This window comes from Bombina bombina, chromosome 2 (genome assembly GCF_027579735.1).
Source record: "Bombina bombina isolate aBomBom1 chromosome 2, aBomBom1.pri, whole genome shotgun sequence".
In the NCBI taxonomy this organism is placed as follows: domain Eukaryota; kingdom Metazoa; phylum Chordata; class Amphibia; order Anura; family Bombinatoridae; genus Bombina; species Bombina bombina.
The window spans coordinates 358,859,357-358,875,337 of NC_069500.1; the positions used below are offsets into that span (position 1 = coordinate 358,859,357).

General features: G+C 36.9%; 1 protein-coding gene across 5 annotated transcripts in view; it reads right to left on the reverse strand.

Annotated features, from left to right (window-relative positions):
* The window catches only part of CLIP1 (CAP-Gly domain containing linker protein 1), an 868,764-nt gene that overhangs the window by 60,875 nt on the left and 791,908 nt on the right, over window positions 1-15,981 (reverse strand). For all 5 annotated transcript variants that reach the window (XM_053701760.1, XM_053701761.1, XM_053701758.1 and 2 more), the window contains one exon: window positions 4,112-4,229. In XM_053701760.1, coding sequence (XP_053557735.1) covers window positions 4,112-4,229 — 118 coding nt within the window. The remainder of the gene's footprint in view (window positions 1-4,111; window positions 4,230-15,981) is intronic.

The window sequence follows — 15,981 nt, forward strand, 5'->3', positions numbered from 1 at the left end:
CAAGCACTTTGAAGTCTTGTTAGCCTGTCCTCTGTCAGGTAAATCTTCATTTCTACAGAATCTATAAGAGTCCCCAGGAAGGGAACTCTTGTGAGTGGAACGAGTGAACTTTTCTTTTCGTTCACCTTCCATCCATGTGACCTTAGAAATGCCAGCACTAACTCTGTATGAGACTTGGCAGTTTGAAAGCTTGAAGCTTGTATCAGAATGTCGTCTAGGTATGGAGCTACCGAGATTCCCCGCGGTCTTAGTACCGCCAGAAGAGCACCCAGAACCTTTGTGAAGATTCTTGGAGCTGTAGCCAATCCGAATGGAAGAGCCACAAACTGGTAATGCCTGTCTAGGAAGGCAAACCTTAGGTACCGATAATGATCTTTGTGAATCGGTATGTGAAGGTAAGCATCTTTTAAATCTACAGTGGTCATGTATTGACCCTCTTGGATCATAGGTAAAATTGTCCGAATAGTCTCCATCTTGAACGATGGAACTCTTAGGAATTTGTTTAGGATCTTTAAGTCCAGGATTGGTCTGAAAGTTCCCTCTTTTTTGGGAACCACAAACAGATTTGAGTAAAACCCCTGTCCCTGTTCCGATCGTGGAACTGGATGGATTACTCCCATTAACAAGAGCTCTTGTACGCAGCGTAGAAACGCCTCTTTCTTTGTCTGGATTGTTGACAATCTTGACAGATGAAATCTCTCTCTTGGAGGAGAGTATTTGAAGTCCAGAAGGTATCCCTGAGATATTATCTCTAGCGCCCAGGGATCCTGAACATCTCTTGCCCAAGCCTGGGCGAAGAGAGAAAGTCTGCCCCCCACTAGATCCGATCCCGGATCGGGGGCCCTCAATTCATGCTGTTTTAGGGGCAGCAGCAGGTTTCCTAGTCTGCTTGCCCTTGTTCCAGGACTGGTTAGGTTTCCAGCCTTGTCTGTAGCGAGCAACAGCTCCTTCCTGTTTTGGTGCAGAGGAAGTTGATGCTGCTCCTGCTTTGAAATTACGAAAGGAACGAAAATTAGACTGTCTAGTCTTGGCTTTGGCTTTGTCCTGAGGCAGGGCATGGCCTTTACCTCCTGTAATGTCAGCGATAATCTCTTTCAACCCGGGCCCGAATAAGGTCTGCCCTTTGAAAGGTATATTAAGCAATTTAGACTTAGAAGTAACATCAGCTGACCAGGATTTTAGCCACAGCGCCCTGCGTGCCTGAATGGCGAATCCTGAATTCTTCGCCGTAAGTTTAGTAAGATGTACTACGGCCTCCGAAATGAATGAATTAGCTAGTTTAAGGACTCTAAGCCTGTCCGTAATGTCGTCCAGAGTAGCTGAACCAATGTTCTCTTCCAGAGACTCAATCCAGAATGCCGCTGCAGCCGTGATCGGCGCAATGCATGCAAGGGGTTGCAATATAAAACCTTGTTGAACAAACATTTTCTTAAGGTAACCCTCTAACTTTTTATCCATTGGATCTGAAAAAGCACAGCTATCCTCCACCGGGATAGTGGTACGCTTAGCTAAGGTAGAAACTGCTCCCTCCACCTTAGGGACCGTTTGCCATAAGTCCCTTGTGGTGGCGTCTATTGGAAACATTTTTCTAAATATCGGAGGGGGTGAGAATGGCACACCGGGTCTATCCCACTCCTTAGTAACAATTTCAGTAAGTCTCTTAGGTATAGGAAAAACCTCAGTACTCGTCGGTACCGCAAAATATTTATCCAACCTACACATTTTCTCTGGTATTGCAACTGTGTTACAATCATTCAGAGCCGCTAACACCTCCCCTAGTAATACACGGAGGTTTTCCAGTTTAAATTTAAAATTTGAAATATCTGAATCCAGTCTGTTTGGATCAGAACCGTCACCCACAGAATGAAGTTCTCCGTCCTCATGTTCTGCCACCTGTGACGCAGTGTCTGACATGGCCCTAATATTATCAGCGCACTCTGTTCTCACCCCAGAGTGATCACGCTTACCTCTTAGTTCTGGTAATTTAGCCAAAACCTCAGTCATAACAGTAGCCATATCCTGTAATGTGATTTGTAATGGCCGCCCAGATGTACTCGGCGCTACAATATCACGCACCTCCCTCTGAGCGGGAGATGTAGGTACTGACACGTGAGGCGAGTTAGTCGGCATAACTCTCCCCTCGTTGTTTGGTGAAATTTGTTCAATTTGTACAGATTGACTTTTATTTAAAGTAGCATCAATACAGTTAGTACATAAATTTCTATTGGGCTCCACTTTGGCATTGCAACAAATGACACAGGTATCATCCTCTGAATCAGACATGTTTAACACACTAGCAAATAAACTTGCAACTTGGAAATACAATTCAATTAGAATAATATTAAAATGTACTGTGCCTTTAAGAAGCACAGAAGATCTATGACAGTTGAAAATTAATAAATTGAAACAGTTATAGCCTCAATCCTTGTAAACAACACAACTTTAGCAAAGGTTTAATCCCATTAGCAAAAATAACAAATTCTGAAAGCAGGAAACAAATTACAGAATAAACGTTTTTTATCTCAGTCAAACTATAATTCTCACAGCTCTGCTGAGAGAAATTACCTCCATCAAAATAAGTTTTGAAGACCCCTGAGCTCTGTAGAGATGAACCGGATCATGCAGGGAATACAATGAGTTGCTGACTGAAATATTTGATGCATAGAAAAAGCGCCAAAAAACGGCCCCTCCCCCTCACACACAGCAGTGAGGGAGAACAGAAACTGTCAGAAAAACAGATTAAGCAACTGCCAAGTGGAAAAATAGTGCCCAAACATTTATTCACACAGTACCTCAGCAAATGAAAACGATTTTACATTCCAGCAAAAACGTTAAACATAATATCTAGTTATTAAACAGCTTTATGTATTTCTTACAGTGTAATTCTAGTGAAGTACCATTCCCCAGAATACTGAAGTGTAAAGTATACATACATGACATTATATCGGTATGGCAGGATTTTCTCATCAATTCCATTGTCAGAAAATAAAAACTGCTACATACCTCTATGCAGATTCATCTGCCCGCTGTCCCCTGATCTGAAGTTTACCTCACTCCTCAGATGGCCGAGAACAGCAATATGATCTTAACTACTCCGGCTAAAATCATAGCAAAACTCTGGTAGATTCTTCTTCAAACTCTGCCAGAGAGGTAATAACACACTCCGGTGCTATTTTAAAATAACAAACTTTTGATTGAAGATATAAAACTAAGTATAATCACCATAGTCCTCTCACACATCCTATCTAGTCGTTGGGTGCAAGAGAATGACTGGGAGTGACGTAGAGGGGAGGAGCTATATGCAGCTCTGCTGGGTGAATCCTCTTGCACTTCCTGTTGGGGAGGAGTAATATCCCAGAAGTAATGATGACCCGTGGACTGATCACACTTAACAGAAGAAATAATAAGTATGATTGAGAAATAGTAGACAGTATTGTCCAACATTAAGAAAATTTCAGTTTGCTAGGATTAATACACAATCATATGCAATTATTTGAGGCTGGTATGGGGCTTTTATTGTTATTTTTAAACTTTTTAAAGTGAATCATTTTCTTTCAGTAACATTTATTGTTCATACTATCTTCCATTTTAATAACTTTAAACGTTTTTAAATAACTCATTTGTTTAAGAAGATACATCCACCTCATAAAATCATCTAGCTGTTCCACTGTCACTGCCAAAATGACCCATTCTCTAAACCAGGTAATATTAACCCCAGTCTTCAAGGAGCCTTAACAGAGCAGATTTGAAATATTTATCTTGGTCTGTTCAGTTGCCCAGCCGTTGTGATCTGTTAAATCTCCTTGAGGACCAAAACAAACAAATCCTCATATCTTTCATCTCATTACACATAATTCAAGGAATGATAAATTATTTGGAGAGAAGCTTATCCACACAATATTTGCTGCTGTTTAGAAGTCTTTTGTAATATTTTATTTTATTGTGATGTATAATTTAAATGTATGTTTGTAGTTTGTCTATACAAGAGTTTTCCATATGGAAAATAAATGTGCATGATATGTTTTCAGGCACAAAGTAGTAGTACAGTAACATTGCATGCATTAAAAAGAAGAAAGAGTAACTAAAATTATTTTGCATTATTCTTTCCTACCTCCTTTCTGAGTTTTTCAAGCTCTTTGTCTTTTTCGGTGATCAAGGCACTGGTAAGGGTTAGAGATTTCTGTAGAGAAGTCTTCTCTTCATCAAACTCTTTGTTTTGTAAAGCTTCTCTGCAGAGAAACATAGTTGAAACCAAAAAAAGAAAGAAAAGCAAAACAACCAAACAAAAAGAAATATTGATATTCTGTATGATCTGAAATGATACAGTTTACTTCTTGTTAATAAAAAATCAATTATGCACATGAAAATCATAGTAAATGGAGGAGGGGATGAACATATATAAAATAAGTCTGTTTCATACTATCATATATTCCTTATGGGTGGGTATATAATCTTTTGCTCTCGGAGTAGGGTTGTTACAGTGCCTCCCTTTGATAGAGGGATATGAAGCCCAAAAAAATAAACAAACAATGATTTTTACTTTTATTATCAAATTTGCTTCATTCCCATGCTATTCTGTATTAAATAGCAACCTAGGTAGGTGTCTGGAGCACCACATGGCAGGGAATAGTGCTGCCATCTAGTGCTCTTGCTAATGGATAACATTCTTGCAAAACGGCTGCCATATAGTGCTCCAAAAATGGGCCGGTTCTTAAGCTTACGTCCCTGCTTTTCAATGAAAGATACCAAGAGAACAAAGAAAAATTGATAATAGAAGTAAATTAGAAAGTTGTTTACAATTGCATGCTCTGTCTGAATCATGAAAGAAAACTTTTGGGTTTCATATCACTTCAATCCTCCCGATCAGTATCTGTTCATTTATAGTCAAACTAGGACTGTTTATAAAAAAAAATAAAAAAAAAGAAAAGTATAAAAAAGCTTCCTTTCACAATGGTTTAAATTAGGCTTTTTTTGTAGCTTCATAGTCTTAAAGAATGAAGTGCTCTCACCTTAAGGATAAAGCCTACTGACTGAGCTCATAAGCATCACAGAATGAATGTGGTCTGAAAAGTAAGATATCACACTCACAGAGGTTGTTCGCAGGCTTCTAAATAATACCTAAATGCTATACATACCTCAAGCCTAGGAAGTAAAGCCTGCTTATTCTAAGCTTTAATTCCTAAACAATGCTAAACCAAAGAGAAATGTGCTGTACTAAACAAATTAGAAAGGGGTTTCTAAAATCAACCCACAAGAATAAGCGTAAAGAATGCGTAGCTACAGCACTGCATTTAAATCTATGCAGTGCTCAGATACCGCAGATTTAGGACTTTTAGCAAAAGGAACTTTTGAAAGGTATATGGTTGTATGTATAGTGCTTTCTGCTGTATCCCCTGCCCTGTTGTCTTCAATACGAGAAAGATACTGGGCCTCTGCAAAGCACGCCACAGAGCAAAGAGACACACAAATTACTCTTTGGCGTTCAGGTGGTGTGGAATAGAAAGTGGGTGATGCATCATCACTAAACAGAACAGGAAACAACTGGCTATGCAAATATAGAGGGCACGTGTAGATTTCTGATAGATGCTACATACTTACATACCCACCAGTATTGAACATATGATATCACAAGAGAATTTACAAATAATTTTTAAAGCACAGATTCACATTAAAGCTGACACACAACAAGCAATAGGTGCATGCATAGTTATCGTGCAAAGCATTGGTAATGACCATGAAATGACCTATAGAAAACTTAGGTGCAAGTGTTCTTTCCTTCGGTTGACATTTAGTTTTGAGCATGAAGCTTTTTAAGGGCAGTAGACATGAAACACTTCTGTCACATATATAAAACAGCACTAATTAAAGATGTTAAAAGTACTTCTGCTCTGATAAAACGTTATGGTAAAGCTGGCTGTTAATTTTGAAAATAAACAGGAAGTGCGTGTTTGTGCACAGATTTCCCATAAAGTGTACTCAATGGTTGAAAAGCAAATTCCCGCTACTGTATTGGTGGACAGAGACAAACATCCCAAACATAAAATACGCACTAATGCATTTCACAATGCCTTCTTTTAGATTACAATAACAATAATGGATAGAACGTGCAATTTTAAACAGTCCAATTTACTTCTATCATCAATTTTGTTTATTTCTGTTAGTATCCTTTGTTAAAGAGTAATCTCAGGGATGTGCACGTCTTTAGCCATTGGGCAGCAGTGTTTGCAACTATATTTCTAGAAGTGTTATACATAGTTGCAAACTCTGCTGCCATAGAGTGTACCACATTGCTTTAAACTCTGTTGCAAACACTGCTGCTCGATGGCTAAAGACACGTGCATGCTCCTGAGCTCACCTAGGATTACCCTTTAACAAATGATACCAAGAAAACTAAACACTTTTTATGATAGAAGTAAATTGAACAAAAAAAATCCAAATGTTTTGATGATTTTAATACAATTTTTTTTTTTTTTTAAAAACCTACATTTTGCATTCAGAAAAAGCATTTAACCCCTTAAAGGGACAGTTAGATAGATAATACCTTTGTTACCCATTCCCCAGTTTTGCAAAGCCAACATGTTTATATTAATACACTTTTAACTTCTGTGATTACCTTGTATCTAAGCCTCTTCTGACAGCCCCCTGATTACATGGCTATTTATTTATTATAGATTGACTTGCATTTTAGCCAATTAGTCCAGTGTCAGCCACAACTCTATGGGCGTGAACACAATGTTATCTATATGGCTCACATGAACTAGCAGTCTCTTGTTTTGAAAAGCTAATAAAAAAGCATGTGATTAGAGGCGGTCTGTAGTGGCTTAGAAACAGGCAGAAATTTAGAGGTAATAAAGTATATTAATACAACATTGTTGGTTGTGCAAAGCTGGGGAATGGGTATTAAAGGTATTATCTATCTTTTTTTTAACAACCATTTTAGTGTTGGCTGTCCCTTTAAGCAACCAGGACGTAGCTACTATGTCACATGGTACTTAGCCCAACATACCCTGTTTACGTAGTAGCTACATCCTACCCTCTGCCTCATGCTGTGGTCCCGGCTGTCAACTCTGCCAGAGGCATCTATCCCTAAACTGCATACTAGCAGACTGTCTGCCAGTACCTATGATTGTGGTTAACTGTTGAAGGGGAACAGCAGCTTGTTCCCCTTGTAGTTTACACTGACGGATGAATAGGAATATTCTTTGTGAAGCTTCCTGGTCCTCCCCCACCCCAGAGGAGTTATCAGTGCTGCTGCTACGCTGCTAGAATGGAGTGTTTGTGAGACTGACATGTCATTTTAAGGAAGCTGTTTGGACTTTTTTTGGTTTGTTTTGATAACAACTTGCAGCCTCATGCAATTCAGATATTGCATAGCCTCATATCGTGATTAATTGCATCACGCAATTAATTGCACAGCCCTAATTCACTTAACACCAAAATCTGTCTTTGCTGAAATAATTGCTATATAACTGGTTACATTTTTTTATGGTATCACTGCAGACTTGTGGTGCACCTAAAGACAAATCATACTGCGCACAGGGAAATGTAAAGTATAGTATGATGATTCAACAGAGTTTCACATTTCTGGCTACCAAATAAAAGTTTTAAGTTGCCATATGACTGAACCATGGAATTGTGAAACTTGATGTCGCTGTCAAAAGGTTGACTCGCGAAAGAACTCAGTTGAGGATTCTTGATACTGAGCTAAGAAAGAGACATTCATATGAAAGAGAGGAATTGTTTTACTCTTTGCCAAAATCTAGAGAAGCCTTCTTACATACGCAGGAAATAAACAAGTAATCATAATCAGTTTTCAAAGATACCATAATCAGTCATTTCAGTATTATTAAGGATACAGAACAGATATCCTTATTGGCTTTCAGATATTAGGTAGAAAAAAGGAAATTATAGGCGCTAAAGGACAGTACCCAGCTTAACTAGTGAATTCCCCTCCAAGAATACAAAGTGGCAAAAGCAATGTGAAAAAGTGAAGTTAAGCGCTCAAAGCACGGGTATATCTAAGAGATGTGTATTTAAATAAAGGGACCAGTGTCCAGTATGTAATCAACGAAAAAATATATTCATCAAAGTATTTATATGTAATAATATTTAGGAAGGAATATATATATATGTACCAGAACAGAGACAGAGGCGTAGATATAGTTCAAATGGAAAATTTCCAAGGCAATTTATTATACTAATAACACAGAGGTGTCAAGATGTCTAAAATGATACAAAATGATACAATGTAAAACAAAGGGACGTCTCCCTTAATAAATGTATAGATACATAAAATAAGCATAAAAGAACAATGAGAAAAAGTACTTGCGCTTTAGCGAAAAATGTACTGATGTCCCAAGATATTGACTTGCCAAGTGACAAGAAAGTAACTGTCCAGTTGTAGGCTAAAATGCCTGTATATGGTGGTTGGCGTTACTGGATGAGAGAAAGGGCGCCTTTTTGTGTAAAGGTGACGTGACGTCACGTTTTAAAATGGTAGGTGATGTTGCCGTGGCAACCCCTATTCCTAAATCTGTAAGGAAATCCTGGGGGATCTAAAGATAATCTTTGCGCTTACGAAAGATGATAGCTTTGTTGTCGTGAGGAAAGACTAGCAGGATCTTGAAATTTAGAAATGGGTCTTTGCGGTCGCTAGTAGCGACTAGTTTATCCTTTGTTGAAGGACTTGGCGGTCGCAAACAGCGACTAGGAGAAACATATAGATCCTAAAGCGCAAGTACTATTGTAGGCTAAAATGCCTGTATATGGTGGTTGGCGTTACTGGATGAGAGAATGGGCGCCTTTTTGTGTAAAGGTGACGTGACGTCACGTTTTAAAATGGTAGGTGATGTTGCCGTGGCAACCCCTATTCCTAAATCTGTAAGGAAATCCTGGGGGATCTAAAGATAATCTTTGCGCTTACGAAAGATGATAGCTTTGTTGTCGTGAGGAAAGACTAGCAGGATCTTGAAATTTAGAAATGGGTCTTTGCGGTCGCTAGTAGCGACTAGTTTATCCTTTGTTGAAGGACTTGGCGGTCGCAAACAGCGACTAGGAGAAACATATAGATCCTAAAGCGCAAGTACTTTTTCATATTGTTCTTTTATGCTTATTTTATGTATCTATACATTTATTAAGGGAGACGTCCCTTTGTTTTACATTGTATCATTTTGTATCATTTTAGACATCTTGACACCTCTGTGTTATTAGTATAATAAATTGCCTTGGAAATTTTCCATTTGAACTATATTTACGCCTCTGTCTCTGTTCTGGTACATATATATATATTCCTTCCTATATATTATTACATATAAATACTTTGATGAATATATTTTTTCGTTGATTACATACTGGACACTGGTCCCTTTATTTAAATACACATCTCTTAGATATACCCGTGCTTTGAGCGCTTAACTTCACTTTTTCACATTGCTTTTGCCACTTTGTATTCTTGGAGGGGAATTCACTAGTTAAGCTGGGTACTGTCCTTTAGCGCCTATAATTTCCTTTTTTCTACGTATTGCTTTCCTCTGGGGTGACTCTTCACCAAATTCTAGGCTGCTTTAGGATGGAGGATGACATATTTATGTGGAGGGAAAAAACCCTTAAAGAAATATCTGAAAAAGAGAATTCTGATACACATTATGAACCCTGTGATCTACATACAGTCATGGGAGAACTAGAAAGAAATTTGACAAGTGAATTAAAGCAAAAAACAGAATTAAATTTTCTAGATAAATATATCACTATGAAAATCATTCCTAGAGGTCTAAGGTTGAAAAAGAATTGCACTTTTGATTTAATAGAAACACTACAGAACGAATGGGACGAAGCGCTAGAAAACGCATCACTAACACTTTTAAATATTTTAAAAAAATCAAGAGAAATATCACTTGACACTATTGAGAAAAATATCACCACACTAAGAACAAAATTATCAGACAAAAAAAGAGCACCAAGAATATAAAAGTAAACAAAGAGAAATCATGTCAAATTTGAATACACTTAATAAATATCTCCAAGAGGTAAAATGGAGAAAACTGAATAGAGATAAAGACGATTATCAAAACCTAGAAAATACTAAAGATAATGACACTACAAATAAAGAAAAAAATCACATAAAGTTTGACACAAATAAACCACATACTCCACAACAAAGAGAAAAATCTAATTATAAACCTAGATCAAGATCAAACAATGGAAATTACACTAGACCACTATCACATAACAATTCTGATTATGGCACAAACAATAGACCCAATTATAACAGAACGCCACATAACTACAATAGAGAGAGATGGAGGGAATTCAATAGACCTATACCATTCAATGACTATTATCATTTTAACAGAGATAACTATGAACAAAGAATACATAATGGGCAAAGAAACCATATACAATCTAATAGAAACTATAGGGACACTAACTACCATGACAATCATAGGTCATACTATGAACACACAAACGATTATTGGGAGAGACCCAAATACCATAGACAACAATATACTCATCATAATTATGATAAAGATAGATATAACAATGATTGGAGGGTAAAAACATCTAATCGCTATGAACCATTAAATGATGACAATCAAGAAAACAATGAGAATCATTTTTTAGAGATTTCCTATCCAACACCAGGAACCTCCAAAAACACAGAACACAACACAGACCCACCCCTAAGAAAAAGAACAAGAGAGGCACCAGAGGAGGTAGAAAGGGAAAGGGACACAAAAAGACTGAAATAACATCAGAATCTGGGATTTTTAATATTAGTGACAAAATACTTACTGAAGAAGAAAAGAAAGTACTCAATCTTGGTTTAAACTTTGCACCAACTACAACACTCAATAAATTCAATACCCATATTAATATAAGCCAATATGTCCGAAAGCTTACTCTCAAAAGGTACTTCTTAAAAAATCCCATCGAGAGGAATTGGCAAGGATCCATACACACTGACCCCACCCCTAATGATAACATTTCTTTTAAACACTCTAAACTTAAACCAAAATCAACCTTCTACCCAACAAGTGAGAAAGGAAAAAATCTTGAAATGTTCGAAAAATTGGTTCAAAGAGATATCAAAAAGGCTAATACCAAAATAAAATATAATAATAATTTAACAATAAAAGAAAAAAGAGTTCTAAAAAACCTTCAATCTGACGAGAACCTAGTCATCAAACCCGCCGATAAAGGGGGAGGAGTGGTGGTTATGAACAGGGTACAATACATTGGGGAAGCACAGAGACTACTGGGAGACACTAATACCTACGAAACACTCAGTTTAGATCCAACAAAAAATTTTTCCTCCAAACTAACTAAAATACTTGATATGGCAAAAACTAAAGGTATTCTGAATAACAAAGAATACAAATTTTTAACTCCTAAGCAAGCCAAAATACCCATATTTTATTACCTACCGAAGGTACACAAAACGAACGCCCCCGGAAGACCCATTATTTCGGGGATAGATTCATTAACTTCGAATCTATCCCAGTATCTTGATGAATTCCTTCAAGCTTATGTGAAAAAATTACCCTCCTATCTTAGAGATACAACAGAGATTTTACAAATCCTCAATGACATGAAATGGGAAGAGAACTACACTATAGTAACTTGTGATGTCACTTCATTATACACCATCATAAACCACGAACTTGGCATCCAATCAGTTAGTAGTTATTTAGAAAAGGATGCTACCTTGCTGAAAGAACAAAAAGACTTTCTGTTAGAAGGTATTGAATTTATTCTAAATCAAAATTATTTTTCATTTAATGGTAAGTTTTTTCTACAAAAGACTGGGACGGCTATGGGTACAAGATTTGCACCCAGCTATGCGAATCTCTTTATGGGATATTGGGAGGAAACTTTCTTCCCTCAGCATAAGCTGGGTGCAAATCTTGTACTATATAAAAGATACATAGACGATATTATATTTGTATGGAAGGGTGAAGAATCTGAGTTAAAAGAAATGTGTGATGACATGAATAAGAATGACAGGAACATCCATTTCACATATACATACAGTAAAAACAAAGCAATCTTCCTTGATTTAGAAATTGAAGTAATAAACGATCAAATTATTACGTCGACACACTTTAAAAAGGTAGACGCTAACAATTTCGTACATTATAAAAGCTGCCACCTGGAAAGGTGGAAAAATAATATACCTAAAGGGCAATATCTAAGAATCAAAAGAAACTGCTCTAGACACACAGATTATGAAAGACAAATATTAATTCTAGAGAATAAATTCAGGGAAAGAGGCTACGATGAAAGAATTATGAATTCAGCTAAGGAAGATGTAGATAAAATAGATCGAAAAAACCTCCTAAAATATAAGACTGACAAACATGTAACAAATTATGATGATAAAAAAGATACCATTGAAGTATCATTCATTACAGACTATAATTGCAATAATAGTCTAATCAAAAAAATTCTAACAAAACATTGGCACTTAGTGCAGTCGGACCCAATAATTGGAGACAAAGTATCTGTATACCCTAAAATAATCTACAGAAGAGCAAAAAACCTCAGAAGTACCCTAGCACAGAGCGAACTAAAATCCATAAAAAGAAACAGCTATGAGGTAAGCCTAGAAGGAACTAAACTTTCTGGTTTCTTCCCATGCTTCGGATGTCGCTCTTGTAAATATAGCTCTAAATTAAAAGAAATAGAAGTAAATAATTTTAAGTTTAAAATTGGAGAAACAATAAGATGCCAAGACAAAGGGGTCATCTACATCATTGAGTGTTCTTGTAAAAAATATTACATAGGAGAAACTACTAGGACCCTCCGTGAGAGGATCAGAGAACACCTTTCATGCATAGACAGAGGGAATCTCGACACACATTTATACTCACACTTTAGAGAAAGCCATCAGAATAATCTGAAGCATTTCAGATTCTGGGGCCTAGCCAAAGCTAAACTTAATTGGAGGGGGGGTAATCTGGAAAAACAACTCCTAAAACTAGAAGCAAAATTGATCTATGATATGGACACCCTTCATCCAAAAGGACTTAACTCAGAGTTAGATATCTCCCCATTCCTATAGTCTATTACTTCTTCTCTACCCTACATTGATTCAGCATAATTCGTTCAAAGGATTTACTCTTCCCTATCCACATATATGGGTCTTTATGTAACATCTATGATATATGTCTATAGATAACACCTTAGCATCATATAACAACTTCGTATATATTCCCTTTATCCCTGCTATAGGATTACTCCTGTTATATTACAACACCATAAATAAGAAGTAGTTTCTCATTGACTGGATAAAGAATTCCACCTTAAATATCCAAACACCCTATTCACACGTTCCACCTTTAATTAATTGTCTGAGATAGCCAATCAGATTAACTGAAGGCATTTAAATATTCTCATAGCAGCACAGACTAACATGTCTTGATAAAGCCTGTGGGCGAAACGCGTTGACCTGACACTGTGTTTTATGCTATTGATTTTATCCATCATTATTGTTATCTGTTAACAATTTTATGCTTCAAAGGACTTTCCATTTGAATTTCTATGTGCATGCTGGCACCAACTGACAACTAACTCCACCAACTGCTGTGCCGTTTGGCACCAACCTTGCTACAAAGAAACTCCTAGTCGCTACTAGCGACCACAAAACCGACTGTCTCCTAAGAATTTCCTAGTCGCTCCCTGCGACCGCCAAGTTCCTCAACAAAGGATAACCCAGTCGCTACCAGCGACCGCAAAAGACCATCTTACTTATCCTAAAAGATCCGCGAGTCGTTACTAACGACCACCTCATCCTAAACCAAAGAATTCCCTAGTCGCTACTTGCGACCGCCAAGTTCTTCAACAAAGGATAAACCAGTCGCTACGGCGACCGCAAAGACCAACCTACACTTCTTAAAAGATCCTCAAGTCGTTACTAACGACCACCCTATCTTCAACTGGAAGGATCTATATGTTTCTCCTAGTCGCTGTTTGCGACCGCCAAGTCCTTCAACAAAGGATAAACTAGTCGCTACTAGCGACCGCAAAGACCCATTTCTAAATTTCAAGATCCTGCTAGTCTTTCCTCACGACAACAAAGCTATCATCTTTCGTAAGCGCAAAGATTATCTTTAGATCCCCCAGGATTTCCTTACAGATTTAGGAATAGGGGTTGCCACGGCAACATCACCTACCATTTTAAAACGTGACGTCACGTCACCTTTACACAAAAAGGCGCCCTTTCTCTCATCCAGTAACGCCAACCACCATATACAGGCATTTTAGCCTACAACTGGACAGTTACTTTCTTGTCACTTGGCAAGTCAATATCTTGGGACATCAGTACATTTTTCGCTAAAGCGCAAGTACTTTTTCTCATTGTTCTTTTATGCTTATTTTATGTATCTATACATTTATTAAGGGAGACGTCCCTTTGTTTTACATTGTATCATTTTGTATCATTTTAGACATCTTGACACCTCTGTTTTATTAGTATAATAAATTGCCTTGGAAATTTTCCATTTGAACTATATTTACGCCTCTGTCTCTGTTCTGGTACATATATATATATTCCTTCCTATATATTATTACATATAAATACTTTGATGAATATATTTTTTCGTTGATTACATACTGGACACTGGTCCCTTTATTTAAATACACATCTCTTAGATATACCCGTGCTTTGAGCGCTTAACTTCACTTTTTCACATTTCAGATATTAGGGTCAAAAAGGTGAACTGTGGAGAGCGCTGTAGTATATTTAAAACTCACAGTTACAGTGGTAGACTGTGTGCATGAGCATTCTTCTCATGTATGTGCACGAGTCATGGGCCATGTCATCTACAGCCTCATCATCTATAACTACTTTTCCAAGCAGCACTTTTGCAAACCAAGAACAGTATAAAAACAGATGAGTAGGTGGCTTCTGACCACTGGGGTAGGTAGAATTGACCACCAGAAGTCTGAGAGATGGCTTCACTTATATTATGCAATGTTTTTAGATTCCAACATTTTATTCTTTATTATAGTCAAGCCGTTTTCCAACAAGAAGTTCACATGGAAGTGACAGACTTTTCAAAAGCATATTTTTAAACAGATTAATGTATTCAAACATTAAACCAAGTTCTGACAAGAAACATATCTGCATTATTTATTAGGTTTCCGTTTGAAAGTCTAAATATACCTGTAAATTATTATTCACTGGAAATGAACCATGGGAAATAAACTCACTAACTTTATCGGCAAGCGGCAGATAAGAGTTCACTGATTACCCTTTAAATACACCTTAAAAGGGAGAAAATGTTTATAGTACACTCTCTCCCTTTAAAAGTTTACAGAATGCAGCTTAAAAAAAAAAAAAAGTTTTTCAATTTGCTTCTATTATCAGATTTACATCTTGATATACTTTGTTGAAAGCTCTTTACCATGTTTTGTAAATAGTGCTCAAGATAGGTGCATATTCCTGAGCATACTTCAGTATGTTTTAATAGAAAGTTAAGTTTCAACAAAGAATAATGAACCAAGTAAATAGATAATAAAAGTCAACTGGAAAGTGTTTTATTTTTTTAAATGGCATGCTCTGTATGAATCATGAAAGTTTAATTTTGCTTTATATGTGCCTTTAAACAGTCTCTCAGTCAATAATTATTGATGAAACACTTATTACACAGGTACAAAGCCTGCTAGCATTTAGAAACCATAAGTGAATCTAATCATTTTTTGGCAGTGAAATGCAAATAAAGACTGTGGGGTAAATTTATCAATGCATCAACCTGACTGCATTCACTGTGTTAAATACGCTCGCTGTACATCTCTGACATGAATTTCCCTTCAACGTCCTTATTTATAGAAAATACTGTCAAACTCACGCCTGTGAAGTAAGACATGAAGAGAATTGTACTGTTGATAAATATAAAACATTGATGGCGCAGATTTTACTATTTATCAAGTTATCTACCTGGAATTGTGTATGATTCTCATCAAATGTCAAACAAGTGACTT